At 36.7% G+C, this 27,560-nt stretch overlaps 1 protein-coding gene across 2 annotated transcripts in view; it reads left to right on the top strand.

Moving 5' to 3' along the window:
* The window catches only part of SLIT2 (slit guidance ligand 2), a 265,496-nt gene that overhangs the window by 14,275 nt on the left and 223,661 nt on the right, over positions 1-27,560 (top strand). For both annotated transcript variants that reach the window (XM_061991809.1, XM_061991808.1), the window contains exon 4: positions 6,993-7,064. In XM_061991809.1, the coding sequence (XP_061847793.1) occupies positions 6,993-7,064 (72 nt within the window). The remainder of the gene's footprint in view (positions 1-6,992; positions 7,065-27,560) is intronic.

Raw genomic sequence — 27,560 nt, 5'->3', positions numbered from 1 at the left:
TGGATAATCTTGCAGATTAGTTCTGTATTTCCTGAGTTCAAAGCCTGACATTAAACTTTCCTAGGAGATGTATATCCCTGTAACCTGTTGGAACTACATGAAGAGCCTGGTGAGCTCATTGTGAATAGAATGTACTGTTTCAGGAACACTCACTGGTTTGTTTCTTGACATGTCCTTTCAGTTAATGAATGAAATAGTGTTTATGTATTTTTAAAGTTTATGCATATTTTGCAAATGAGCTACAGTGAAAAGATGTTACATGGTAATTTTAAATTGATATGATAGTAATATCTTCTGCTGACAAACAGTAGATGTGGATATGCTCCGCTGAAGTGTACAATTTCTGAGCTAAACAGTCCTCTTACTATGTGTAGCTAGTGTATTTACTTACAGAATCACAGAATTGTTGCATCTGGAGGAGACTTTTAAGATTGAGTCCAACCTTCATCCCAGCCCTATCAACCACTACACTATTTCCCTAAGTGCAACATCCACCTCCCTGGGCAGGCTGTTCCAATGCCTGACAACCCTTTCAGTAAGGAAATTCCTCTTAATATCCAGCCTGAACTTCCCCTGGTGCAACTTGAGGCCATTTCGTATTGTTCTATTCTTCACGTGTGCCTTGTATTTAGCGTTTTGGAAGATTTTTGGTCTCTACACCCAATGTCATAGAGTATTTCTAATTAGAGCACAGTTGATGTGTAATTTATTTGGAGCAGTTCTTAACTTCGAGCAGCTCTTAAGTTGTCTTTGAGAGCTTTTGTTACTTTAGAGGGCTTATGACTAGAGTTGCATCTAGTTGAACTAAAACCATCTGGAAGCTTAGTTGTGAGGGACAGAATAGTAGCTTTCTGTGGTGGTTTAGCCTGATGTCCATCCTGTCATAAAATCACTTCCCCTCCTAAACTGGACAAGAGAGAGAGAGAAAGATAATAAGCAGCTTGTGAGTTGAGATGAGGACGGAGAGGTCACTCAGCAGTTAGCATCACAGGCAAAACAGACTTAGGGAGAAAAAGGTTTGATTTATTAAAGAAACAATAAGAGCAAGGAGATGAGAAATAAAACTGTCTTAAAAACACCTCCTCCCACCCCTCCTCTTCCCAGGACTCCCCTTCCTCCACCCCCCCCGCCCACCTTCCCGAGTGGTGCAGGGGTTGGGAATTGTGGTCATTTCATTACAGATGGACTTTGCCTCTGCTTCTTCTCAGGGGGAGGCATCATCACACTTCCCACTGCTACACTGGGAGGTCCCTCCCATGGGAGACAGTCCCACGCCAACTTCTCCAGTGTGGGTCCTTCCCATGGGCTGCAGCTCTTCACAAACTGCTCCAACATGGGGCCTCTCACGGGGGCAGCTCCTCACACACTGCCCCAGCGTGGGTCACCCACCGGAAGAACAGTCCTTCAGGGACAGACTGCTTCAGTCTGGGTCCCTCATGGGATCACAAGTCCTGACAGCAAACCTGCTCCAGTGTGGGCACTTCCCCCATGGACTCCCAGGTCCTGCCAGGAACTTACTGCAGGATGAACTTCTTACAGAGTCACAACCTCCTTCAGGCATCCACCCGCTCCGGCGTGGGCTCCTCCATGGGCTGTGAGTGGGTCTCTGCTTCCCGGTGGTCCTCTATAGACCACAGGGGGACAACCTGCTTCACCATGGTCCTCACCAGATATCACAGGGGAGCATTTTCAGTGCCTAAGCACCCTCCTCCCACTCCTTCTCCACTGACCTTGGTGTCTGCGGAGATGTTTTCACATTCTCCCTCCCTGTTGCTGCTGCTGTTTTGCAACTGCACAACTTCTACTTCTCAAATATGTTATTTACAGAGGCGTTATCTCCATCACTAATTGGCTAGGCCTGGGTCAGGTGCAGGGTCTAGCTTAGAATTGACTGGCCCTAACCCTATGAGCTATACGGGAAGCTTCTGGCAACTCTTTTTGTTTAAAGCCACCCTGTAACCCCCCTGCTACCAAAAAAAACCTGGCCCAGGCAAAACCACTACACCTTCCAGTACTAGTGAGGTGGTTATCAAAAAGCTCAAGCCAGGCTCATCACTGTGGTGAGACAAGCAGCATAAATTGAAGTGAGAGGTTGTGACTGGATATAAGGGCAAGGCTCCTTCACTGTGAGGACTGTCAAGCACAGGAATAAGTTGCTCAGAGAGGCTGTGCAGTCTCATACAGCTTCTCTGGTTGTATGTAGTTGATTACAGTGGGATCAGAAACAAGTTATAGTGAAGTCTGGAATAAGCCTGGGAAACAAATACAGACCTGCTGTGAGTTATAGCAATTGCAGATGATTACATGTCAGAGCGTAATTAAGATTTTTTTCTTTCCCTACCCCATGCATGATTAATGCTGCATCACAGTTATTGTGGCATGAAAACCTGAGACACGTCAGAATGAACTGGTGGCATGGGCAAAGTTTTACTTGGCAATGTAATGCAATCTCTGCACAGTTTGCCTCTACTTCTGTCATCCTCTGCATATCATCTGACTGTATGCAGAAGTAAAACCCAGATATGCACCCATTTCTGCAAAGCTAGCCTGTTTTCCAAAACCTTAGTTCTAATCAAGCCCATTCTTTGCTTACCTTACTGTTGTCTGCTTCACAATGTAACCTATTGTTTGTATCTACTTTTCATTTGCTTATTGGTATTGAGCTTCCTTTAAAAAGTGTTTTCATTTGCCTCTCTATAAGATTTTCTTTCTCTGTCCACAAATTGATCCTTCTGTATACTTCTTCCATATCTTCACTTTGAAGATGCTTTTCTAGTCTTTACTGTGTTTAAAAGACTGAGTTCTGGGAGCTTTAAGCTGAAGTATTTAAAATACTTTGTGTTCTTTTGGGTAGCATGGGGACTTTTCTTGAATTCAATATGAAGAGGTCAAAAATTAACCTGTGCCGTTCTGTAATTTTACCCGATCTCTTCCTAAAGCTACATTCAGTAACAGAATAAAAAAAGTTCTATGTATTTTAATTCCAACCATGTCTCAATTTTGTTAAATTGAAAGAGTCCTAGGATGTTGGACTTTGATCTATTTATTTTTAACACTACCAAGGGACTTGAGAGTCCAAGGCATTGCAAATCTAGAAGAGATTATCCAGTACGTTTTCTGTTGCTTATACTGCTAATACTTAACCTCTCCTGAGCTTACTGCTTTTGCTTGAGAAACCAACTTTTTCTAGCTCACTCACAAAACTGAATGGTAGCAGCATGGAATATCTCATCACTGTTTTTCCAGTGTTTCACCTTTAACTTCATGCCAGTTCTGGGAGAGGAACTCAGTTGATGAAACTGAAATTTCTCCTCTTCACATTGTCCTGGAGGATATGCTGCCTGCTAGCTAGCTGCTGTGAGATTTCTGCCAACACACATTGAAAGAAAACGTGGTATACTTTTTCTGGTTGTTTTTATTCTATATTAACTGAAATTCTTTGGAATCTATGATAATAACTTCTATGATCCATCTGTATTTACCTCAGGTTTCAGCTCTGGGGAGAAAGAGAATCATGCCTGTCTCACTCTTATTTCATTACTCTGTGTTCAGTGAATAAATATTGCTATTTCAGAAAAAAATAAGCATGAGGTCACCTGAAAAAGTGGAAACATTGTAGAACCATGTTTATTAGTGGACTGTTTTAAAATAAGAACATGTTTCTAGACTTTTTGTGTCTTTGTCTCAAAGATTGGAAACTCTTTGTAGTGACTCTTGAACAGGAAACTTATGTACTGTGATACTTAAGTCTCTGTGTTTCAGATTTGCTCTGCATCCTTTTTCACATTCATTTACATGTGAATTCATAGCATTTTTTTCTAAACAGAGCAATCCATAATAATATTGAAAAAATAATTTCAGTGAAGTCCAGTTCATAAAAATCTTCTTGTAGGGAGCTTAAAGGAAAGCAAATTGCCTCCTTTGAAAGCATTTGTTATTACTCATTTGATGTAAAGAGTAGCTGAAGCCTCTTCCTGAATTATGGTGAAGGAGATATTTCATATTATTGCTTTCATGAAAATTAGTAATGTTTGATATTGTTAGGCACAGATGATAAGGAATGGTCAGATTTTTGGTAGAGAGTTTAGTTCCAAAAAACTCAAATGAGTGGGATGAAATTATTCAAACTATAAGCTACAAAGCACAGGATTTATTAAAGATAAATAATTTATTGTGTATTCTCTGTATTCACTTATTGCTCAAAGGACAAACATTTTAATTCGGTGAAAGGTGAAGTGAAAAGATAGGTAGAGTTAGTGTTTCAAAGTGCTAGACTCATTTGGTAGAGACTATTGAGTCATGAGGGTAGTGTTATTTATTGTTAGACAACAAATCAACTTCATGGATTAACCAGTGACTTAGATTTTAAAGTCTGTATAGCAGCATGTGCATCAGTGTGTTCAGTTTACTGTGTGGATTGCATGAACTGTAGGTAATAACAGAAATTCCTGATCTAAGGTATTAACTACTTGTATAGGAAGTTATGTACTAGCACAAGTATTTTGCTTGTGAAGTATCCTTCCAAAGTGATGCTAAATGTGTCCCTCAGTCTGTGGTTGCATTTAGTTAAAGGCAGTCTGCCTGAAGAACTTGATTATCAGTTAATATTATATCATATTATAGCATCTTTTTTGTATTATACACAACTTCTACAAAATACAGATACTTATTTCATTGCCCCTTCAGTTACAGGGGGCTATAATTGTCTAGTATTTGAACCTAATAGAGCCTTCAAAAACATCAACAGAAATTTTCAACCTGAATAACTTCTTGTTAGAGATTAACTGATTAGAGTCTTTACTCTGCATACTTTGCCATGCACCTTTTATCTGGAACCATAAACTTAGAGGTTTATTTATGTAGTACCTATTTAGCAAAGAGAAGGGAATTCAGTTTTCGCACTGTTCTTTTCCTATCACAAATGTGACTGTTAATTTGAAACAATTTTCTTCCTATTCTTTTTTTTTTTGTTATAGTATATACTTTTATACATAATTTTACTAATGTTAAGAAAATGTATGTTTTTAAATGACCTTATTTGGAAAATGCGGTAGATCCACAAACACTAAAATATATCACTTTCTTGTTTTTATTTAAGTAGACCTTTCTTTTTAAGCAGTGTTCCTAGTCATTAATTTATTTATGGCTCTATCTTTCTTTTATATAAAACTTCTACTGTTCTGGAATATGACTTGTAAGATCATAATTGAGGTTTTTGGGATTATTTTTGGTTCTTTCTGGATTAAGCATTTTTTCTGTTTCCTATTAAAATGCTTTTTCAGTCATCTCAGTTACCCTAGTACTGTAGGCCTTCTTTTCCAGGATCTTCTTTCACTTCTAATTCTCTCTTAATCTTCTAAACGTGGGATCTAAATTTTTTCTACCTAAAGAAATAAGGATTTCCATGCTTGACTAACAAAAGGGAACCTGATGTTAAAAATAGTGAAGTACAGCTATTTAGACCTCAATGATGGCTACTTGCTTATTGCAAATGTGGGAGCAAACCTATGGTACCTGGGTACATGAGTATTTCTCAGATTATCTGTCATCAGTAGCCACATTGAGCTTTAAGGGAGCAATAACTAGGTGAACTAAACAGTAGATCTGTGTAAAACTGGATCTGGAGCGGATGTGTGTTTCTGTATGGGAATTTATGAAAAACCTTTATGAATGAAAGACCTTTAGATAGAACAGTGTTTATGAAAAGTGAGCCCTGAAAGGCTAAACAGACTTAATTGTTTGAATTGAACCCTAAGACTAACAGGAAATTCCGAAGCTTTATGAAATTCTTAAACTTACTTTTGCCACACTGCTATCCGTTATCTTTTTTTTTCACCTTGTGTGGTGTCTTGGTAGCAGTCTATTGTCATATGTAATGTGACAACCGAGGATAAAATAAATATCAGAACATACCAGGCCATCTGAAGTACAGGAATGCCTTGAATTATTGTATTGAGAAATGCATTGTGCAGTGGGACTTGTGATAAGGTTGATGGGATGAAACAGGTTTTTTTTTGATGTGTTGCTTTGCTTGTTGCAGGTGTCATGCAATGTATTGCTTAAAACAAAAATTGGTCAACAGTGTGCACTAGGGCTGTTGCTTACACACATTAGAAAGAAAAATCTACATTGCATGTTTAAAAAAAGATGGAATATATTTGTCTTGGCGACTGGTTGTTATGTTGCCTATGGCTATAATATGTTGAGCTTTGAACCTGTCACCTCAAACTAACAGGTTTTGACCATGATATTCGGTGAGAAACTTCCTAAGCAAGTGGATGCCTTCAAGATTCCAGTTGCAGGGTTTTTTAATGCTGTTTTGTGTGCCACTTATCACGTGTTTTTTTGTTTTTTAGTTTTTTTTTTTTAAATTCCTTTTGTTGCATCTTTACAGCTATAAGAAAATAACTATATGTAAAAAATCCTCAACCTTATAATGATAACTCTAAGGTTGGACTTTTGGGCTTTTTTTCAGACATATTTGAACAACTTTGTCACAACTTCCTTTGCTTTTTGATTCAAATAGGTCATATAGATCTTTAGATACATTATCTCATTACTTAAAGTGCATGCATTTGATATATGTTATCTTAAATCTTTCATGGTCACAAAATGTCTATCTGCTTCATTATCATAGAATCATTATACTAAGAAATAGAGAGTTGGTGGGGAATTGAAGATACACTGCTGATTTAATATCTTTCATATCTTCAGTTTTCTGCCTGTTTGTGGAGGGTGAAGTCCTGAACTTAGTAATTGATTCATGGTACAGAGATTTAAAATCTTTCATAAAATAGGTAATATGGTCTGTTGGGGAAACCAGAAAATGTAATTAGTCCATGGTAAATTTATTACTGGACCATGTCTCCGCTAATGGACCAGCATTGCATAGCCTTTCTGGTCTTTAAAACCAGCTTGTGGTGCCTGCTCAAAGTGGTTGTATTGCTATAGCACTTGTAATTTAACACAACTTTTTCGTTTTCTTTCTAAAGGCGCCTAAACAGAAATAACCTCCAGTTGCTTTCTGAACTGCTTTTTCTGGGGACACCGAAGTTATACAGGCTGTAAGTAGGCATGACCTGATAGTAACTATTATTTTGGAAGATTTGGAATTGTTTTGTTTTTCTGTCTTGCATTAGTTTTTTTTGTCTTCTGCCTCAAATAGGTCTAAAATGCATCTAGAAAAGCTGATGTTTTCCTTAAGCTGAGTATGCAAGATTTTTAAAAATCTAGTGTATAGATACTGATATTTGTATGAGACAAAATATTGCTTCATCCATTCCTACTCCCACTTCTGTAATGAAGTTTTGCTGAAAGTGTACTTTGGCTTTCCTTTTCTCCTGATGGTTGCGGCTTATTTTCTATTTGTGTTGTTTTTTTTTTTTTTTGTATAAAAAATGCCTGTGCAGATTCTGACCTGGAGATACAGTGCTGTATAAGTACTTTGGTTTTGTGATATTCTGTTCTTGTGTCTGTACCCTCTGACCAGAAAAATCATAGAGCTGGCAAGAGGTATGTCTGTGGAGAAATCTCTCCTGTGTTTCCTGACAAAGAAAACAAAAGTAGAAACTTAAGCTCTGGGAAGAAAAAAATATTAAATGTTTCACCTAATTTTATATAATTTTTAAGGTAATGAGAATTTGTTTTGGTTGTATCCTTTGGTTTGATAATGATTTACTCTTGGCAGTATTTTTAAGTTAATGTTTTGACCTGTTGGCTCTTCTAAGAATTCTCTTATTTTGGTGGCAGTAAAAGTGTGAAACTAAGTTTAGATACTGATTACTGCGTTTATCTACATGATCAGTTACCTTAAAATTTATTTTGTTGCAGTATCTTTAAGTTACAGTTTGTGATATGGAAGGGATCAAAATGACATACTTAGTATGCTTTGTTAAGATTGTACAAATTCAACCTTGTTTTAATCAGACATGTATTTGACACATTTCTTCAGAATTTAAATGAAATTTCTGCTGTTGAAATAATTGAGTTTCATCCCTTGCATGCTTAAAAAAGAATGGAAGTGGAAGAAGGTGATGTTTCCACTTTAGTATAGAGAAGTACTGCTGAGAACAAATGGTGTAATGAAGCTTTCATTTGAGAGGTTGATTTCTGTTTTTATATTGTGCAATAATAGTTTGGTTTTTTTCCCCTCATATTGATATGAAATGGTAACCTGAATTGTCTCTATGATTAGTGTAAACATTTAGTTCTGTGTATTTCTATTTCTTTTGCTTCAGATATATGTTCTGTTTCGAACTTCCCTGTGAATTCAGTAAGTTGTTAAATTACTAGGCCTGAAAGCTCCTGAAGGCTTTTGTCCCAGCAAACAAGATCTTTCACTGTGCTATAATATTATAATGTATTCAAATGTGGTTTTATATATTAACAATTTAGTCTCTTTTGTAATTTTTTTCAGCCATGATAAAGATTACTTCCATCAGGAACTAATTCTATGAAAGGAATTTTGGATCATTCTATTATTCTACCTATAGCATAATGGTTGTTATCTAAATTAATATAAGATAGAAATGAGCTGTAGTTTGCAGGCAAAAAATGGCTGCACATTTCAGGCATAATCATACTTGAGTATGATTTAATTCAGAATTGTGTATTTGATAGATGGTAATCTTAAATCTATAACATCCTTTGACATAAAGCACACAACTGCTCATAGCCTATATGGTAGAAAGTAAGAGATCACTGGCTTCATAGTATTAAATTTCCTCTGCCTAAGGGTTATTGTTGATCAGACCATGAAAGTGAATGTCTGGTTATAATGTATTCATGTTTAAAAGAAAATATGAACGATACTGAAAATCTACAGTTATTAAATTTTGAAAGCTACAATTAGAAAATGTTAGGACAACAAAGGGATTGATATTAGTTAAATATTCTTGATCAGTTTTCAGGTTATATGTAGTTTGAGTATAAAATGATTTGATTTTTTACATGTAACTTTGCATATGCTTACGTGTACAGCCAAATAAATATATTTTTAAGGAGAGTAAAGTTCTGTAAACATGATCAGTAAAATTTAAAATATGCTTTGCATTTAGTATTTATATTTGGCGTCTAACAACTAATCAAACTCTGTATACTACAAGTTTTCAACATACTACTGAGCTTCTGTGAATAATAATTACCATTTGACCCTTGGCTGTAAATGAGATGCCAGGTGAAGAAGCACATATGCTTGTTGTGTAGCCTAAATGCAATATAAAAGAAAGAGGGTACACTGTATATGAATTATGATTAGACACAGTTGGTTGCCGCCAGCGGCCGGCTATGCTTTCCCTTTGCTGTCTGCTCCAATTTCTCTTTGGACGGGTTGAGAGAGCACTGCGTGTTCAGGTCAAGATGTTTGCCTAGAAATAGTAGTACAGTTGCAGCTGTGTTTGCTGGAGCAGGAGACTAGTTTAAATAGCATTACCATTTATCCAGTCCATTAACAGAACTCTGTAAAATAATACCAACTCTGCATAAACTACAGGACAGTGTAATAAAATTACAAGCACTTGTTGACAGATGGGAAGTGTAAGTAAAGGAAAACGATAGGTTGAGAGTTTAAAAGAGACAGTGCATTATTTTCTGTGTCTGAAGACAGTTGAATTTCAAAGGTAATTAAATGAATAATTTTTCAGGTTGCTTTCTCTCCCATTTAGCAGCTTTTCAAGAAATCCCCTGTAACTAGTTAAAATGGATAATTTTAGACAAAGCAGAAATTGATTTTTCCATTAAGAGTTATCTGCAAAGGTGTTCAGACATAAATATTTTAGTAGAAAGTAGTTATGCTGAAAACAATACAAATAGTGCTGTAGGGTATATTCATCTTACCTTGCAAGGTGTCTTAGATCACATTGTACATGAACCTCTGTTTTGATCTGATAACTGTTAAAATAAAGGTGCTGTTGTAAATCCCCTGGGGTAATGTAAGTCCTTGTTCAGCAAGTATCTTACCTGTAAGAAGGGTATGCATTGTTTTCAGTGACCCATATGCCCACTTACACTAACTTGTGTAGTATCAGTGATGGTACCTTAATACAGAGAGCTCCTACAACCCAGCGTGTGCTTGTCTGAAGCAAATAGATTTTGACTGCTTACATTGGCTGGTTAGATCACAGTTCATTGATTGCTGTTTGCTGCAGGATACCAAGTGCTGCACTCAAAGCTGTTCAGTTTTAAAAGATACCTTTACTAATCAGTGGCATGTGAAGGTTACTGAATTTCATGCACAAAGCTTGTTCCTTTTGATTTGCATTTCTTGTACTTGGAATGAGTTAAGGTTCCTTATGGACCGTTATTTGCACTGTAAGTTAAGTGGTAGTGGATCTGAAAAAAACACAGTTTTTTCCATTATATGTGGCCTGATTTTAAATGTTTTCCTTCTAATATATGTAGCTGAGAAAATACACGCTGAATAAGATTTTTCTCTTCTAAAGAAAACAAAATGTTAACATAGTCTGATTAATAAACATTCCTTTTTGAGATGTCTGTTAGTCACTTGAAAAAAAAAATCCTGACAGATACTAATTAAAGGGAAAAAATACTAAACATCAGAAAATCCTTCAAAAAAATCTTAGGCCAGAACAACATCAGCAGCAACAACAACAAAAAAACATGCTGCATGGGGGGCCCTTGCAAAAATTCCTCCTGAATTAATTTCTGCCAGCTATGATTAAAGTGCGTGGTACTAGATGTGTCAGACACCATAGTTCTCTGCTTCATTTTACTCTTGGCCTCTTTGGCCCCTGCCACAATAAATCCCACAATGGTTAGGCAGGAATTGCAGGTTGCAGTTGCCAGGGTTACCGTTGTCCAGCCGGACCAACATCATTACTCACCCGGGCCGGCGCAGGGAGGCTGCGGCGGCGGCGGATGCCGGGTGAGGCAAGTTCTGTGTGCAGCTCTGGGTCTGGGGACTGACCAGCAGCAGGACAACCAGCACTGCCATCATCTGCTGAGCCTAGCTTTGGTTTTGCAATGGGAAAAATACATCTACATCAGATAGGAACGAAACAAAATATAAAAAGATGGTGTATATAAGATGTTAAAACAATGACTTAAATGTCTTTTGAGTGCTGGTCTCCTTATTGTTAAGGTGGCTGCATTTGAGGCTTAATTTATGGTTTTGTCATATCCTTTTTAACAGGAATCATGGCAAGTGAGGCTATAGTCATGATTTTGTACACACCTTCAATCTCAATCTGTTTTAACAACTCAATAGAGAAAAATGCTCATTATCTCAAAGCCCTTGAAATCTTATAGCTGCAGACAGGTGGTTTAATGTCAAATCCAATGAGGAGCATGAATGAATTTCTCATTTATAAAAGGTAGTATCTATGACTGTCCTTTTACAAATAGATTCTTAAAGGAACTGCTGCTGGATATATGTAATGGGTAGATTTCTGCTGTTATATGTGCTGTAGTAACATTACACTGTGTTCCACCTTACTGCAGAAGTGTGCTGTCTGTGCAGCAATTAAACAAAGATTTATTGGAACATGAATTATGAAGCCACCTTGTTGCTGTCCTACCCAAGAAACTGTGTTAAGGTATTTTTAGTCTTTTGATTTAGATTTTATGATTTGCTATGGGGTATTCTGACAGCATTTTTTTCGTATGATAGATTATAATCTTACACTTTGAGAGGTAAATAGAAGCTAATACGTCTTCCGTACATTGTGTCCATCCTGCTAGCTTTGACTTGCTGTGTTTTTTTTAATCTAAACAGATTCTTGAGCAGTAAAGTTGATAAGAACATACAAATTCTAATACTAGTTAGTTTTTAATTACTGGTATTATTTTATTAGCATAATTTCTGAATAGTGACTGTAGTTCTTAAAAAAAATAACTTTCAAAATATTATTTAATGAAAATATACTGCATATAGTATATGTATAAAATGAGTAGACAGGTTTGAATTTGGTGTACTGTAAGCCAGTAATGAAAAATAAATTTCTAACTTAATATACGAGTTATTACTACTTATCCTTGCAGCGTAGAAGCACTGTTATGATAGCTTTGCTCTGTTGGTGAATTGTTACTAATACAAGGTCTTATTGCACCAGTCTGGAATATTTTCAGAGTGAATTTGGTCTTGTATGTTGCAAGTCCACTCTCTGTTGCAGTTCTGTGAATTTTATTTTTGCTATAATTGCAATCTATAAATAAGGCTATCAATAATAGAATGCATAGGTGTTAAAAATAGGCTTGTTAAGGTTCATTATCTTGAAGAAGAAACTAAAGTAAATAAAATCATGTTGCCTCTGTACTAGATTTGCAATACCTCTTTTTCTGGCATTCATTTCTAGTGTGGAAGATCTAGGAGATAAACTTTTTAAAAACCAATAAAGACTGATGGTTGTTTCTGTCATCTGCTCATTTTTAATCTAGAGAGCAAAGTGAATTAGGGGCTTGAATACTTCATACAACTTAGCTTGCCTGTGCATCTTTTTTCATGTTCTGCTTCTACCTTCAGTTCTCATTTTCTGAGATAATGTTTCAAAATTAAAAACTCTTGTAATCCTTTACAAGGGATGTGAGTGAAACAAAAATTACAGTGCATCTTTGATTCAGACACAAGTGCTACTTAAATATGTTTGAAAATGGCAAGATGAGTTTATAGATATTTTGGAAGTGCTGCAAAAAATTGTACAGTTCATCAGGTGATTTATATTTCAAGCACAGGAACAAGAATTGTATTTGTTTAGTGTACAACTTGCACTAGTTATATCCTACCAACAGCAAACATTCGGCCTTAGGTTTAGCTGAGTGGAAGTGTTGGTGGGACCAGAATATGAACTTTTGAAATGTAGTCAGAAAAAAAGTAAAATGTATTATTACTCTGTGCAGTTACTAGACTTCAGACTTCATTACATTTGTCTTCCTGCCCTTTGTTTTAGAATCTCTTAACCTGTAGGCTTTTCCTGAGTTACGCTTTCTTTTGTAGTTTCACAGGGAAGAAATAGTACATAAAATATACAGAAAGCAGGTTAAATGTTGTTATTTGTAGTAATAGTATAGGATTTTTTAAAAATGGAAACAAACTTCTTCTGTGAAATGATGCTCTCAAGATTTGTGTTCTCAAGTGCTCTCAAATCTCAAGGAGGTTTGTATTTTTGATTTTGAGATAATTGGGAGATGTCTTAATTGCAGTTAAAGTTGCCTTTATTTCTTTTGATTATAAAACCAAGTTCACGTCTCTCTTTACAAACAACATTATTTTGTTACGGGATAAGTCTGATGGACTTCTGGGGCTGTAAACTAATTCTGCTACTGGACAGATCACTAAATCTTCAAGTATGCTGCATTACAAAGTGATATAATTGACTAATTTCAGCAAAAGGCAAGTGTAGAGATACTTATAACTATTGATTTTTAATTAGAGCAACCACTCCAAAACTGTTTATAATTGCTTTTACCCTTAATTAGAAGATCCTGTTAAGCATCAAGCAAACAAAAATATGGCTTAAGGCAATTCTTTCTGACCAACGTAAGTATCTGTGGTATTCAAAAATTTTTATGCGATTAGCTGTTGATTTTAAAGTATGTCTGATGTGAAAACATGAATGGTATTAATAATTACTCAAGCCATAGCCCTTTTAAAATAGTGTGATGTTGCTCAGAGTATTTGAGAGATCCACTTTAGCTGTTGTAGCTTTACCTTGACATGTTTATCTGCAAATGTAAATAATTATCTTTTGTATATTTGTTGATAAGGTAGTATTCAAAGCAGAGAATCAAGATAATTGCCTTTTAATATGAAAACTGAAGTAGCTTATTTGGAGTTACCTGTAGCCATATTCATATCCACTCTGAATCAGTCTCTGGGTTGTTCCTGGAGGGTTAACCTTGAAAGCTTTGGCAAATTGTGATATAGGAAACCTTTTAGGCAGGAGTTAAGTAGGAAACTGAATCTCAGTGAAGGAAGTAATGAAAAGTAAAAAAAGGCATGTCAGAGGAAATGCCATTATTATGTGGTACAGAAACATGGCGTGAAATGTTATAAGGAGGACATCTGTAAGTCTCAACTTGCAGAGTGGACATTTAAGTGCAGCCGTGTCATTTTGATTAAAAAGAGAACAGAAAAGAGGACTAAATCAGGCCAAGGGAAAATGTGAAAGTAGAGGGGCTTGTTCCTATGATGGTAGGTTTCTTCTGCAAGTGGAAGATTAAAGCCTAAAGTAACTCAATAGCTGAGAAAAGTCCAAAGAAAGGTTGATTGCTTCCCCTCCAACAGTTCCAATTGATTGAAAAAAGCCTAATTTAAAGTTCTGTTTGTTCTGTGTCTTAAACCATCAGAATTTTCTTTTAGAACTGGGGGAATGCTCTGGAAGAGAAAGAATCCAAGGATAAAAAGTCATTGCAGGCCAACAATTGTTCCTAATCCTCACAAAATGCTGGAGAAATTAAATTTATTCTTTATTGCTCAAAGTGTTACCTAGGTCACTGGGCGATGGGAAAATTGAACTGGAAGTCGAGTAGGCACAATCTTTGTTTTGTGTCTAGATGCTTAACCTTAGACACGACAAGGCATCTTAGTGTGTTGTGGGAACTTGGTTCAGAGTATTAGCACCAGGACGTTTATTACCCTGGATTTATAATAGCCTTTGCTGTCAGTAGATGAAAATGTTGTGTTTACATTTCAGTGTTAAATGATCATTTAATTAACACCTAAGGAGGAAAAAAACCTTGTGAAATTCTTAACAGCTTTTATTGTTGGTTTCCTTGGAGGTTTTAATATCCAAGTTACGCTGCAGTTGCTTCTAAGTACAGCTAGAATAGACATTTATGAATGTAGTCAAGAAGGACAGACTGTTTAACCCCTGTTGACCTTTCATCCAGAATGTTGATTTATATAGCATTTTAAATGCATTGAATTTGTTAGAACGTCTCTCTAAAGTTACTCATGCAGCATTCACAGAATCACACATTTATTTTTCCTTTTAAAAATAGTTCCCAAAGTATACATACTTATAAAGGGCAATTTTTTTTTCCTAGAAAATATCTAATATACATAGAAAGTATCAGCAGAAATTGTACTGTAGTTAAAGATGTTTGTACAGACAGATTGATCTATATGTTCTTGATAAGAATATACAAGCTTTTATAAGAAAAAAAGGTTTGAAACAGACAACATATGCACTGATTGTAGTAGCTACTGTCTGCATTCTTCAAAAGCAATAGGAAATTGGCAAAGGAAACAACATTACAACAAAAATGCATATCCACTGTAGCCAGAACAGATCTGCTTTCACGTGTTCCATTGAAAGTCAAGACTATCTAAAAGCTTTAATTTGCTCGTGGTACTTCATAGTGCTTTTTTGTATTGCCCTGCAAAGCATGTTTGAATAGTTTTTTGCATCTTACAGCTAAAGCTAGATGGAATGCTCTTTGTTAAAGAGCAGCTGCTCTTCAACTGATGTGTTTTTATAAACATGCTGTAGTAAAAACTGAAAGTAAGCTAGGTTTAGTGATTGGTTCTGGGGGTGGATTTTTTAGGGATGTGTTTTTAATCAGTTTCTACTCAGGGGTTAAACCCCCCAACTTAATAATTTAATAATTTTAAAAAGCACAGTTTAACTCAATTATTGATGACCCATATTTTTTTTTATACTTTTTTTTTTTTCCTGGTGATCATATCCTTTACACATGTCAATAACTGACCTGGAAAAGTTAGGAATCTGCTGATACAGTAAGTGTTCTTTTTCTCTACAGAAATGACAAAAACTGTCTAACACTTGATGAAATATTACAGCTGCAGTGAGAATTCTATCTGCCAGTGGGATCTCAATGTTTTTCAGACTTCACCCAATATATTTATTAAATTGAAATTTAATATTCAGATAGAGACTTTTCAGAGGTACTTGTGTTTGCTTTTGTCTGAAATATTTGACCATTTACAGTTAAAGCACTGTATCGCTATCTGAGTACATTTGTCAGTGTTTTAATTGGAAGAAAAATCTGCACTATCTGTTTCATGAAGTGACATGTCAGATTGCTTAGGATATGCCTAGGATAGATGAGAGAGGTTTACTCTGTGCCATGCTTAGATTACTCTCTTTACTTTGCAATCCTGGTAGAGATTTTAGGTTTGCTGAATTAGTGATTAAGACAAGAAGTGTGTGCAGGAAGATATAAACTAAGCTTTCCACACAGAAGATTGATAGACTTCAGCTGAAGCTATGTTGAACTGTGTGGGACTAAGTCCTGGTGGACAGGTCACATCCATTATGTAAGTACCAATTAAAGGGACTCATTATGATGAGGAAAAGTGCCAATATACAAAGTGCAACATTTGCTCTCGGAGTAGAGCTGAGGCAAGGTCTGCAGTGATGAACAACCCAGACTGTTGTCCTGATCTGTGTAGCTGTTGTAAGGATACCAGAGCCAGGGTTAGCGGTTTTATTTGGGAAAGGCTGCTTATGAATACCAAGCGGAGTTTATTCTCTCCCTCAGACACTTGAGGGGCCTGTTCTGCTAATGGCTGTTCAGACCCACCTTATGGGGAATAAAGCTGGGACTCACTGAACTCTTTTCATCTTTATAGCCAAGCCCAGGTGCAGGCCCTCCGTGGCTCAAGGGTGTTTAAAGGACGCTCTGAAGACTTCTTTCTGTGGCCCTTAATCTTTAGGGGGAAGAAAAAAGGGGCTGAAATGAGGGGGGTAAATCTTTGGTTAAGTACTCCTTGAGGATTTGCAGGGTAATATGTACAAGAGACAAAATCCTTGCCTATTTCTTTTCATTTCCCCTTCTGTCCAGACAGTCCAATGACATTTTTATTTTTACTGTGAATACGTAATCCATACAGTTCTAAGGAAGGGCTGCTTTATAAGGTAGCATGTATGAAGAGAGATTGTATGGCAGCTGTTCAGTGCATTTAGTACTTTAATGTAGGAGAGATAGAAGAAACATCAACTTTTCCCCCTACTTCTATGTATTTTTGTAGGAGTGGTTGAGCGCTGGAAGGGATTTAGAAAGTTGATTGACCTCAACTGAAAAGGCTGCATCTCAACTTTGATAAGGCCCACAGGGAAGGGTTGCAAAGATAGGATAACAGCCAATGTAATGAAGGGATATTTGTAGTAGCTGCTTCTCAGAAGATAAAGATATGGAAGGCTAAATGGAGAAAAGTATGTGAATGTGCATCTTAAAATGGGAGGAAAAAATCTGCAATGGTTAGCAGAACTAAAGACAGTTATTTACGTGAACACACTCAAACACATACATATGTTTCAAGAAAGCAGTGATAATTTCTGAGATGGGCAAAAATTCCTGTCTGGCCCTACTTTTGCGTTAGTGTTAAATCTAGTCTTTGATTAAGTGGTTCTGTTACATTCCATTTTTTATGAATTTTACATACTCTGTAGAAGGCAATAGATTGGCTTTTCTCCTTGATGTTAGTAATGTGTCTGTAAATTCAGTGAAGTAAATGTTTCTGAGTAACTTTGCTATGCTATAACTTCTAAGAGCAATGATACTCCTGTTATCATTTATGCCCCTATAATACAAGAACAAAGTAAAAAAATCACTCTAAGTCTCATGTTTTAGGACAATGGTTTTTTTAAAATGAAAAAACATAACCCTTAAGAAGTCAAGAGCCTACCGAGTCCACAGAGGAATGCTTTACTTCTTGATCTCCAGCTCAGTATTCATGTTGTCTTGTGGCTAAATTTTAGTTCTGTACGTAGATTTGACAGATGTCAAATTTCATCTGGGAAAAAAGAATCGTAACTGTAGTGTTGCTCTTCCCTTGCCTCAATGAGACATGTTCAGATGAGGGTATCACTGCCAAAGCAGGTCATCTTCACCATTTTGGCTGATAACAGTGGCTTTATCTGTGAAAAAGAGGAGAATATTTCACTATGTTATGAGATTTCTTGGTCTAGGAAGTAATCAGAAAGCTGTACAACTGTTTTTGATCTAAAATAAAGATTACATTAGTAAAACTTGTTCAGCCAGCATGCTATATTAAGACGAAAGAAGTTTACAACAGGCATTGTACTGGCTCTTTTACTTTGAAGTCTTGCATACAAAATTAGGTTCAAAGCTGCTGCAGCCATGCCAAATACTCTTAAAGTTTTAGGTAAAGCACTGTAGTGAAGTATTTATTATTGGGTCTGTTTTGTAGCATGATGATTACTGGTCTAAACTGTGTAAACAGCACACCAGTAGATTTTGTTAGAGAAAATAATACAGAGGGATTTCAAAGAGAGTTAAGTATGACAGAGTTGTTTGTCCTGTGGATATGGACTGGAAGAACTGAGGATAACTACTGTAAGACTTAATAGCTGTACATGTACAGTGCAGCATGGAACAATAAGATTAGGCAATTTCATGTGTATGTATCAAAGACACTGGAGGATATGGAAAAGAAACTATGCTATGTAGTTTTTGCAAAGCCAATAGCAGGGTGGGTTATTTAGCTAATATTGTGGGATGGTCACTTGAAGTGCATTTTTTTTCCATTTTGTTGTGACATTTGAAAACACTTCCTAGGATTTTGGCTAAACTGAGTTTTTTCCTTTGTTCTTCTAATCAGATTGCAAAATCTATTGTGTGTTTTTTCTCAGTCAAATGAAAGAAAACTGGATTTGAGGGAAGGATTTAAAATGCATATGTGCTGTTAGCTTAGTTATATAAGAGTGGAATAGTGAAAGAATGACAGCATTGTGTATGTGCATATATGGGGGGGAAACAAAGAACAAAACTGGGAGAAATGTAATTGAATTAAGAGGTTGATTGGTCAAGAAAGGTTTCCTGCAGCAAATTGCAAGTCTTTGAGGTGGGTGACCTAAGAGTGATCATTTGGCATATATTCAGGACTCAAGTTAAAGTATTAATAATGCTTCCAGATTTAAATTTTTTTGTTAAAGAAATGGAGCTTGAAAGTCTGCTGGAATTATAAATTCACAAGATTTAACATTTAGGTGTAAAAGAGGTTACTTGGGGATTTTTTCACTATAATAGTAGGGTTTTTTTGCCATTAATTTTTGTTCACTGCTGGTCTTCTAGCCACTCTGCTGAAAGCTGTCTTGATAGTTGTTTTATCCGCAAAATGTGCCAAGTAGGGAGAGCAGCCTAATTCTGTTTTGCAGTATGACAGCTTGCGCTATTGTGTTTCATGTAATGTATTTGACTAAGAAGGTGAAATGAAATCAGATGGAGCAAGCATCGCTGACAAGCATTAGATCTCATACCTAGACAGATCCTAGACAGTGAGTTGGTAACAGGAAGATGTAGCAACATGAAAAAGCAAACATTTACCTGTAAGTGGCAAATACTATATTAAGAATCTGCTGGTTGCTGATCTCTGTTTCCATCCAGGGAAGAGTATTTTGTCCTACAAGAGCTGCAGATCATTATGAGAGTTTGTAATGTAGGATTCAGCCTCGAGACCCTTTCAGAACTGGCAGAAAAGTAGAAGGCGTTTTGTATTGGGGAAAAAAGGGTCATATGGTTCTGCTACCGTTGCTGTAAAAGACATAAAAGTTTCTTTTGTTTTGTTTTTCTTTCTGAAATTAAACACTATTAGCATAAACATTTAGTTTTTGGATATTACCTGGAACAGGAGATTGAGTGTTCATAACTGTCTTTCATGCCAACAGCAAGGTCTTAGTGTTTGATGTGTGGATATGCAATTACATTAACCCTGGTCCTTCTCTGGGCCTGTATTATTGATGTTTAAGATATTAATATAATATATTAAAACAAACAAAAAACCACAAAGAAATTCCTCCTGAAATACCAATGTTTGAGAAGTAGTCAAAAGGAAAATGCAATAGATCTGGAGATGACTCTTTTGAAGTGTTTCTTTGTCCAAAGGACGGTATCTGTATCCATTAAATGTTACATTCTTATTTGATAGAGGTGTGCATTTGGCACTTAATATTGTTATATAGAAAATAAGAATGGGGTGCCATAGTTCAAGTTTATGATTCTTTAAAAATGTAAATCTATTTGAGTATGTATTTTGTTGAAAATAGAACTTAAACTAGATTCCTGTAACAATTTTCAGTGCCTCTTTTTGCATGATCTAGCTGTGGGTGGGATTGTTTTGTAAGAAAGTCTGCTGTTTTTAATCTGTTATTTTTGTTCACTTGCATTTTTTAATTATGGTTGTATGACTATGTTTGTCCATTGTGTTTCATTTTGACTTCTGAAGTCTGGGATGACTTTCCAATTACTTTTCTAAGTGTGAATGTTACAGAAAAGATTTTAATAGTGTAACATCTCATTCTGCACAATAATACTGCAGGTCCCATGTGAATTTGGCAAGTATTTAAATAAAAAAGGAGAGTAGTTTTGGTATACCCAGAGGAAGATCCAGTCAGAAGATAATCAATGGATCCCTGTTGCTGTCATTTTAGTACATCATGGTTAACAAATTTGCCTGGATCTTTTAGGAATCTCTTTCTTTCTAAATTAAGATATGAAAAACTGTGAGTCTAGTTGCTGTGAATACAGATAGGAGAAGAAACACTGTACCCAAAGCTGTGACTAGTAATTAAAAAACAAGCAACTTGGAAAATATTTATTGGGTGGTCCAGAGGAAAACTGAAAGGATGTTCTGAATTTGGTTTCGGTTCCTTACCAGAGGAAAATATTGTATAACCAGAAATCACATTTTAATTGATGCTTTGTTTTGCTTCATCCTTAATTACAATATCCTTCTGGGTGTAGTTTTATCAGCAGTGCTTTTGAGATTGTGTAATGTTTAGAGAGGATTAGAGTAGGTAAAACTTTCCAAATATGAGACTTTTTTTAAAAAAGGAAATGTGGTGTGAATTAACTGTAGTTATGAAAAAAAAGAAACATGGTAAGCTTTTTTGGGGCTTTAAAGCACGTGTGCCGAATATGTTTTTGGTCTTTTTTATGGTTTTTGTTTTGTTCTTGGATATTGGGTTGGAAATGTGAATCTGTAGAAACTGCTCCAGAAGGTATGGATGGTAAAGGGAAAGTCAGGAAATATCTATTTGTGCTGAAGTTTTATGTAGAATTGGTACTCTGAAATCAGCCTAGGTAGTGTTTGAACACATGGGAATTTCTTAAAATAAACACAGCCATGAAGGGAAAATGTGATAATGACTTGATGATGATGAGTGTCTGCTGTTACACGTCCAGTGAGATGCACGTGCCAACACCCCAGCCTCTACACCATGATCCAAATTGTAACGAAGGAATTTGGCAGCTCTGATGCCTTTATGTGAATGCATTACCATGGCTATGAAGATAAATAGTTCCAAAGTGGAAATACTAACAAATATTTAGTCATTTCCAAGCAGATTAGAAGTGAAAATAGGCATACTATAGGAACCAAGATAAATAGGAAATATATCTTTTGAGTATTGTGTGTTCCGTTCCTGTTTCCCTGGGCTGGTGATTCTTTTTAAAAATCAGTGTATTTAGAGAGATTATACATGTTCCCTTTTGTAAAGGTCATATCCCAGTTTCTTAATTTCTTTCAACTTCCTTCCTGCTCTTCCTCTCCTGTGACTCTCCTCTTGTACAAACATCAGTCTTGATTAAAGCCTACAGCTTGCTGGAAACTTTTGATACTGAATTGTAGACTGGTGGGCTGCCTGAGATCCATGAACTGTCTAAAGAAGTGCAGGAGTTAAGATTTACTCTCAAGGGCAGGCTCCCTCTTGTGGGTGCTTAGCTCTTTACTTCCCAGCCTTCCTTGAGGTTCCTAGCACTGCACTCATTTAAACTTGTAATTCCACCCTACTTTTTGGTTTTAGTTAATATCTGCATATAATTCAGACTTTTTCAAGCCAGACTGGCCTGAAAACACTTAACTCTGAAGGCAGATTTGTAGAATGGGTAAAAATATTGCCAGAACACAAAGGTCTTAACTTTTATGCTGGTCTTGAGGCAACCCTGTCCACTGCTTTTGAATATAAACATTTTCCATATCAACTTGGTATATTTGCATTTTCTGAATGTACTACTTAATTTCTCGGCTAAATAGATTCATGTCCTGTAGTGGATGTCTACCATATGGCACTGATACCTGTGGTGAGTGTCAGCACTGGTGGCTGGCAGATTTTTCTCCTCTGTGTTCCTCTGCCAAATATTAGAGGGCTGCATTGCATGGGTGGAACAAGACATCTTTTGTTTTGAATGATGATGCAAGATTTTGCAATGGAATCTGGGCCATGACAGATCTTAGAATTTCAGAACTGAAAAATCAGAGTTTCAAGGTTAGAATTTCAAACTGTGGTGAAGAAATTTTTCTACTCTCTTCACTTGGCTGACTTGCAAGGTGTTTAATGCTTCTCACTGAGCTGACTTATTTACATGGGCTGAAGAGGCTTCTTCTCCTTTCGAGCTAGTCCAAGCTGAATGACTCATCTGAGATCAAGCTGTTGACAGAGGAGATGCTTTTGGAGTTGCAGATGGCACTGACAGCATCTTAATGTGATCCAGTGCCAGGAGAAGCATATGAAAAATGTAGGAAACAATACTGTAAATTGCATGTGAATCTTGAAAAGTAATGATGTGTCTCTAGATGAAAGATGATGTGCATTTTTCATAATGATGAAGAAATCAATCTTCCCCACTTTTCCACTTCCATCAGTGCCAACTCTAGCCCTGAAGATTTCTTTATGGCCTAAAATTAATTGGTCTGATGAATCGATCAATGCAATGTCATATTATTTGGACATTGTCTCTGAAGTGAATGACAGTCTGGTGGTAATATGCTTACCTTTTGAAACTGAGAATCCTTCCAGATTCCCTTTTTTCCTCTCACAGAACTAGCCAGTACTCCTATAATGTACATATATCCGATGCTGGCTGAGGGAACTAATTGTTCTTTGTCCTCAGATTGTTCTCATTACCTAAATTGTTCTTTGCTGGTTTTGTGCTTTTTTCCAATGTGAAATGAGTAAGATGGCTCTAAGAAGGAATTGGTAGACTACATCACCAAATAGTGTAGCCTGTATTGCAAACCAGGAACAAGAAATTTGGCAAGTTATAGAGCACACTTTGTAGGTGTTAGCTTGAAAATACAGATTATAATTCACAGGAATGTTGTTTAGGTATAAAGTATTTGTAAAACATTCCAGAGATTTAAGAATTCACCTTGTATGTCTGAATTATGGTAGATTTTACAAAATAATCAGTGGATTTATATTTGGAGAAAAATGTGGCAGTTTCTCCTGCTTCTGTGGACAGATGTTTTATTTGTCCAGATGTTATAGTTGCAGAGATTTTTGTTTCTTCTGGATTTGCAAGTTTGCAAAATCTGAACCTAGAGTCATAAGATAGGGAGTATTTCAGTAGAGAGATTTCAATTTCCTCACCAGTACAAACTCTTACTGTGTATTGCAGTCATACCTAAATTTTGGCAGTGTTCCAGATTAAGTTTTACCCACTCTACAAATCTGCCTTCTGAATTAAGTGTTTTCATGCCAATCTGGCTTAAACTACTTCAAGATTAAAAAAAATATTGTTAGTAAGAAATCGATATTAGTCAAATCCACTTTTTAAATGTCATGGACCAATAAAAGAAAATTTTGTGCAAAGAACTAGAGGATAATTTAAGATAGGGTAGTGTAGGGGAAATTGGATCTGGGAGTCTTGGTGGAGAGCAATGTGCCCTTGTGGCCAAGAAGGCCAATGGCATCCTGAAGTGTATTAGAAGAGGTAGGTTGAGAGAGGTTCTCCTTCCCCTCTACTCTGCCCTTGTGACACCGCAACTGGAATATTGAGTACAGTTCAAGGCCCGTTAGTTCAAGAAGGACAGCGAGATGCTGGAAAGAGTTCAGCACAGGGTCACAAAGATGGTGGAGTGGAGCATCTCCCTAATGATGAAAGGCTGAGGAAGCTGGGGCTCTTTAGCTTGGAAGAGACTGAGGGATGACCTCATTAATGTTTACAAATATGTAAGGGCAAGTGTCAGCAAGATGGAGCCAGGCTCTTCTCAATGATGTCCAATGACAGGACAAGGGGCAATGGGTACAAGCTGAAACATAAGAGGTTACAAAGAAAAATAAGGAAAAATCCTTTCCCTGTGTGGTGGAGCACTGGAACAGGCTGCCCAGATGGGTTCTGGAGTCTCCATCTCGGGAGACATTCAAGACCCACCTGGACGAGTTCCTGTGTGACCTACTCTAGGTGATCCTGCTCTGACAGGGGGATTGGACTAGATGATCTTTTGAGGTCTCTTCCAACCCTTAAGACTCATTGGTTCTGATTACACTTGTTGCTTTTATATAACTTGTCAGAGCTCAGGAGATATAATGTTTAGACATGCTTCTTCCGTTCTTCAGTTAATCAGCTTCATCAAATTCCCAGGTGCAGTGAAGCTTTTTCTTCTGATTTTTCTTCTGTATACTGTTTCTCATCAGTGTCCTGAACCTTGGTGTGACCTTACTTCTTGGTGACTTACTCTGCGCTAAGCTGATAGACATTGTAATGTCTAGATTTGTCTTTTCTACAAAAGATGACTTTCTTCTGAACAATTATCTTCTGCATTCTTAATGGAAAATATATTTACTTTAGCTTGCTTCACTATAAGCAATCAGAACATGCTTTGTTGTAAAAGGAGATGTTTTCTATGGGAAGCATACAGTGGAGAAGAAATACAAATTACCTGCTGACTTTGAAGACACATGTAGGGAAGTAATACCTAAAAAAAAAAGGTAAATAATTATAGTAGCTTTTGCATGTGACTTTCCTAATTGCGGAAAGATATCCAGGACATTACTTCTTATTGCTTGTGCATGTTAGTGACTTTAATTTCATAGATTTGCTAAATGTGTATATCATTGTGCTCAAAATTTTAGTTACTGAGGTTTAATTACTGAGGTTTGTTCTCAAATACATGAGGTATTTGTAGAAAGCTGGATAGATTGACAAGTGATTGACAGAGTAAACTGTCCCACTGTGTTCTGATATCCTATGCTGTGGTGCAATGCTACAAATATCACGTAAGTCTGAACTGCAATCCAATTTTTATTAAACTCTTACTGTCAGTGTTTCTTGACATTATTGTTAATTAGGAAGCTAAATGTACCACTGTCCTTTCTTCTTTTCTTTAGAAAGCTTTGCTGTTGTGTTGCATTCTGATAAAGCTGTAATTGATAAAAGCGTTGGTGAGAGGAAGTTCACACATTGCATTTTCCAATGTTTGTTTCTGATTTGTTTCATTCTCCTATTCTTATAATGTGAAAAATCATTATATGGCAAAAGCCTTTATAGGGTAAGAATTGTAGAGTAACACCTGCTGTCCCAATCTGCCTCTAAAACTACATCCACTGAGACAATAACTATTAAGTCCATGTAGCTCTTAACATTCCCTAAAAGCCAGGCACAGTTTAACACTCTTTTCACCCTGTTCACCTCCCTGCCTCCCCCTCTGTCATACACAAGAAGAAAACCAAGCCAAAAACCCCTCTGGAAGGACAGGTAGCTTCATTGGTTCACCCATGAAGAAATTTGCTTTGCAGCATGAAGATGAAATTGGTACATTTCAGGATCCAGGGATCATCATGACTTTTGTCTGGCAACTGATTATTGATACTTGAGCAAGGAAAGGTAACTCAAATATTTTAAGGCTCAGCAGCTTTCAATTAATAGCTATATTTCTTCTAAGGACCCAGCAGGCAGCTGTTATAAATTTTGGGGCAATGCAGCTGGATCTTGAGATGTCATCTGTGGATCACAGACACATGTCACATCATTAACATCTCAGATAAGGGGAGGTGGTGACGTTAAATTGTTAACTGAATATTTTGCTGTGAATCAAGCTCCTTATCTGTTCATAGACTAGGCTCTCATTTAAAATAAAAACCTTCTTTTCCATATTGCCCAGAGATTTCATCCAGTTTACCAACTTTCACCTCCTACTTAGTCTAAACTGAACAGGTGATGGCCATCTGTGTTAAACTAGATATGATTAGAGATATTGTACTTGGGATAAAAACCTCTCCAGTGTTTTGTAGTACAGAGAAGTCCAAAATGTGAAGTAAATAGAACCTTCTTGCAGTGCTACCATTTTCTAAAAAAGCTATATATCATTGGGCTTTTCCATCCTTAAGCGTCTCTCTGTTAAATATAAGGAGTATTTTCACTTCTTCATAAAATGTCAATGTCCTGCTTTGACCTTGACATATAATGTCAGAGATTTCCCCCTGCTTAGTGGACTTCATAGCTTTTGTGGTTGTGTTAAATAAGTTAGTGTAGACTGGGGAAGTCTGAATATAGTGCAGAACTTATAGCTGCAAAATGTTATGATTGAGTTAAAGGGAAAATGGATTCTGGGAATAAAATACAGTAACTTTACACAGTACATGCTACTGTCTTCCATTGGACCTGTCTGTTACTTTCCCCAGGTAGCAGCAACACCTATGAAATTGGGTCAGGCTCATCCTACTACCTCTTGTTGCTGAGCAACAGCAGAGGTGCCTGGAGCTCTAAGGATGGGGGAACCTAAGTAGAAGATGGAGAAGCATGCTACCATTCATGCTCTTTCCACTCCTGAAGGAGAGAGGGTACTTATGGAGGAAGGAAAACTCTATTCAGTTACTTCTCTGCTACAAGTAGTTGACTAGCTCTTAAAGAGATTTTAGAGAAGATCTTTCTACTGGGGAAGTACTAGCTGTCTTCATCAAAGTAATTTCTGGCAAAAAGTGGCTTTTTTATTTATACTGCTTTTGGACCTGATGGGTCTTCTCTTGAAACATTTTGATCTACTATTCCTAATTCCTTGGATACAGGGCTATAGTAGTTGTAAACACCAAGACCAAATAAATGAATTGATAATGGAGTAAGGGGCTACTCAGAAGAGACACAAAATAGAAAAGACCAATTAAAACTGCATCTAGAAATTGCTAAACAGAGAATTGACTAAGTTCTGAGTGTATTTTATACGCTTTGATAATCTCAGCATCTTGAGTACTTTCTATGTCAATAGATAGTAGGAGAATTTCTATTCAAGCATTCTTTGAATCCTTTTGATAATTGAACTCAAGTATTTTAATGACAAAATTACTACACTTCCTTGAGTAACCTGACTCACAAAGGTAAATGTTCTTTTTCCAGAGTCTAAAAATGCCTCATTAAGAAAATTAAAAAATAAAACTCCATAAGCATCTCACAACTACAGAATGTTAAAGGTTGGAAGAGACCTCAAAAGATACGGTCCAACTCCCCTGCCAGAGCAGGACCGCCTAGAGCAGGTAACATAGGAACTCATCCAGGTGGGTCTTGAATGTTTTCAGAGAAGAAGACTCCACAACCCCTCTGGGCAGCCCATTCCAGTGCTCCATCAACCTCACATGGAAGTTTTTTTCTTATGTTTCTTTGAAATGTCTTTATGTTCCAGCTTGTATCAATTGTCCCTTGTCCTATCAATGGACATCATGGAGAAAAGCCTGTCTCAATCTTGCTGACGCTTGTCCTTTACATATTTGTAAATATTAATGAGGTCACCCCTCAATCTCCTCCAAGCTGAAGAGCCCCAGCTCCCTCAGCCTTTCATCATAGGGGAGATGCTCTACTCCCATTATCATCTTTGTGGCCCTGTGGTGAACTCTCTCCAGAAGCTCCCT

This window comes from Colius striatus, chromosome 3 (genome assembly GCF_028858725.1).
Source record: "Colius striatus isolate bColStr4 chromosome 3, bColStr4.1.hap1, whole genome shotgun sequence".
Lineage (NCBI taxonomy): Eukaryota > Metazoa > Chordata > Aves > Coliiformes > Coliidae > Colius > Colius striatus.
The sequence above is the reverse complement of the archived record's forward strand: the minus strand, read 5'-3'. Positions and strand labels throughout refer to the sequence as shown.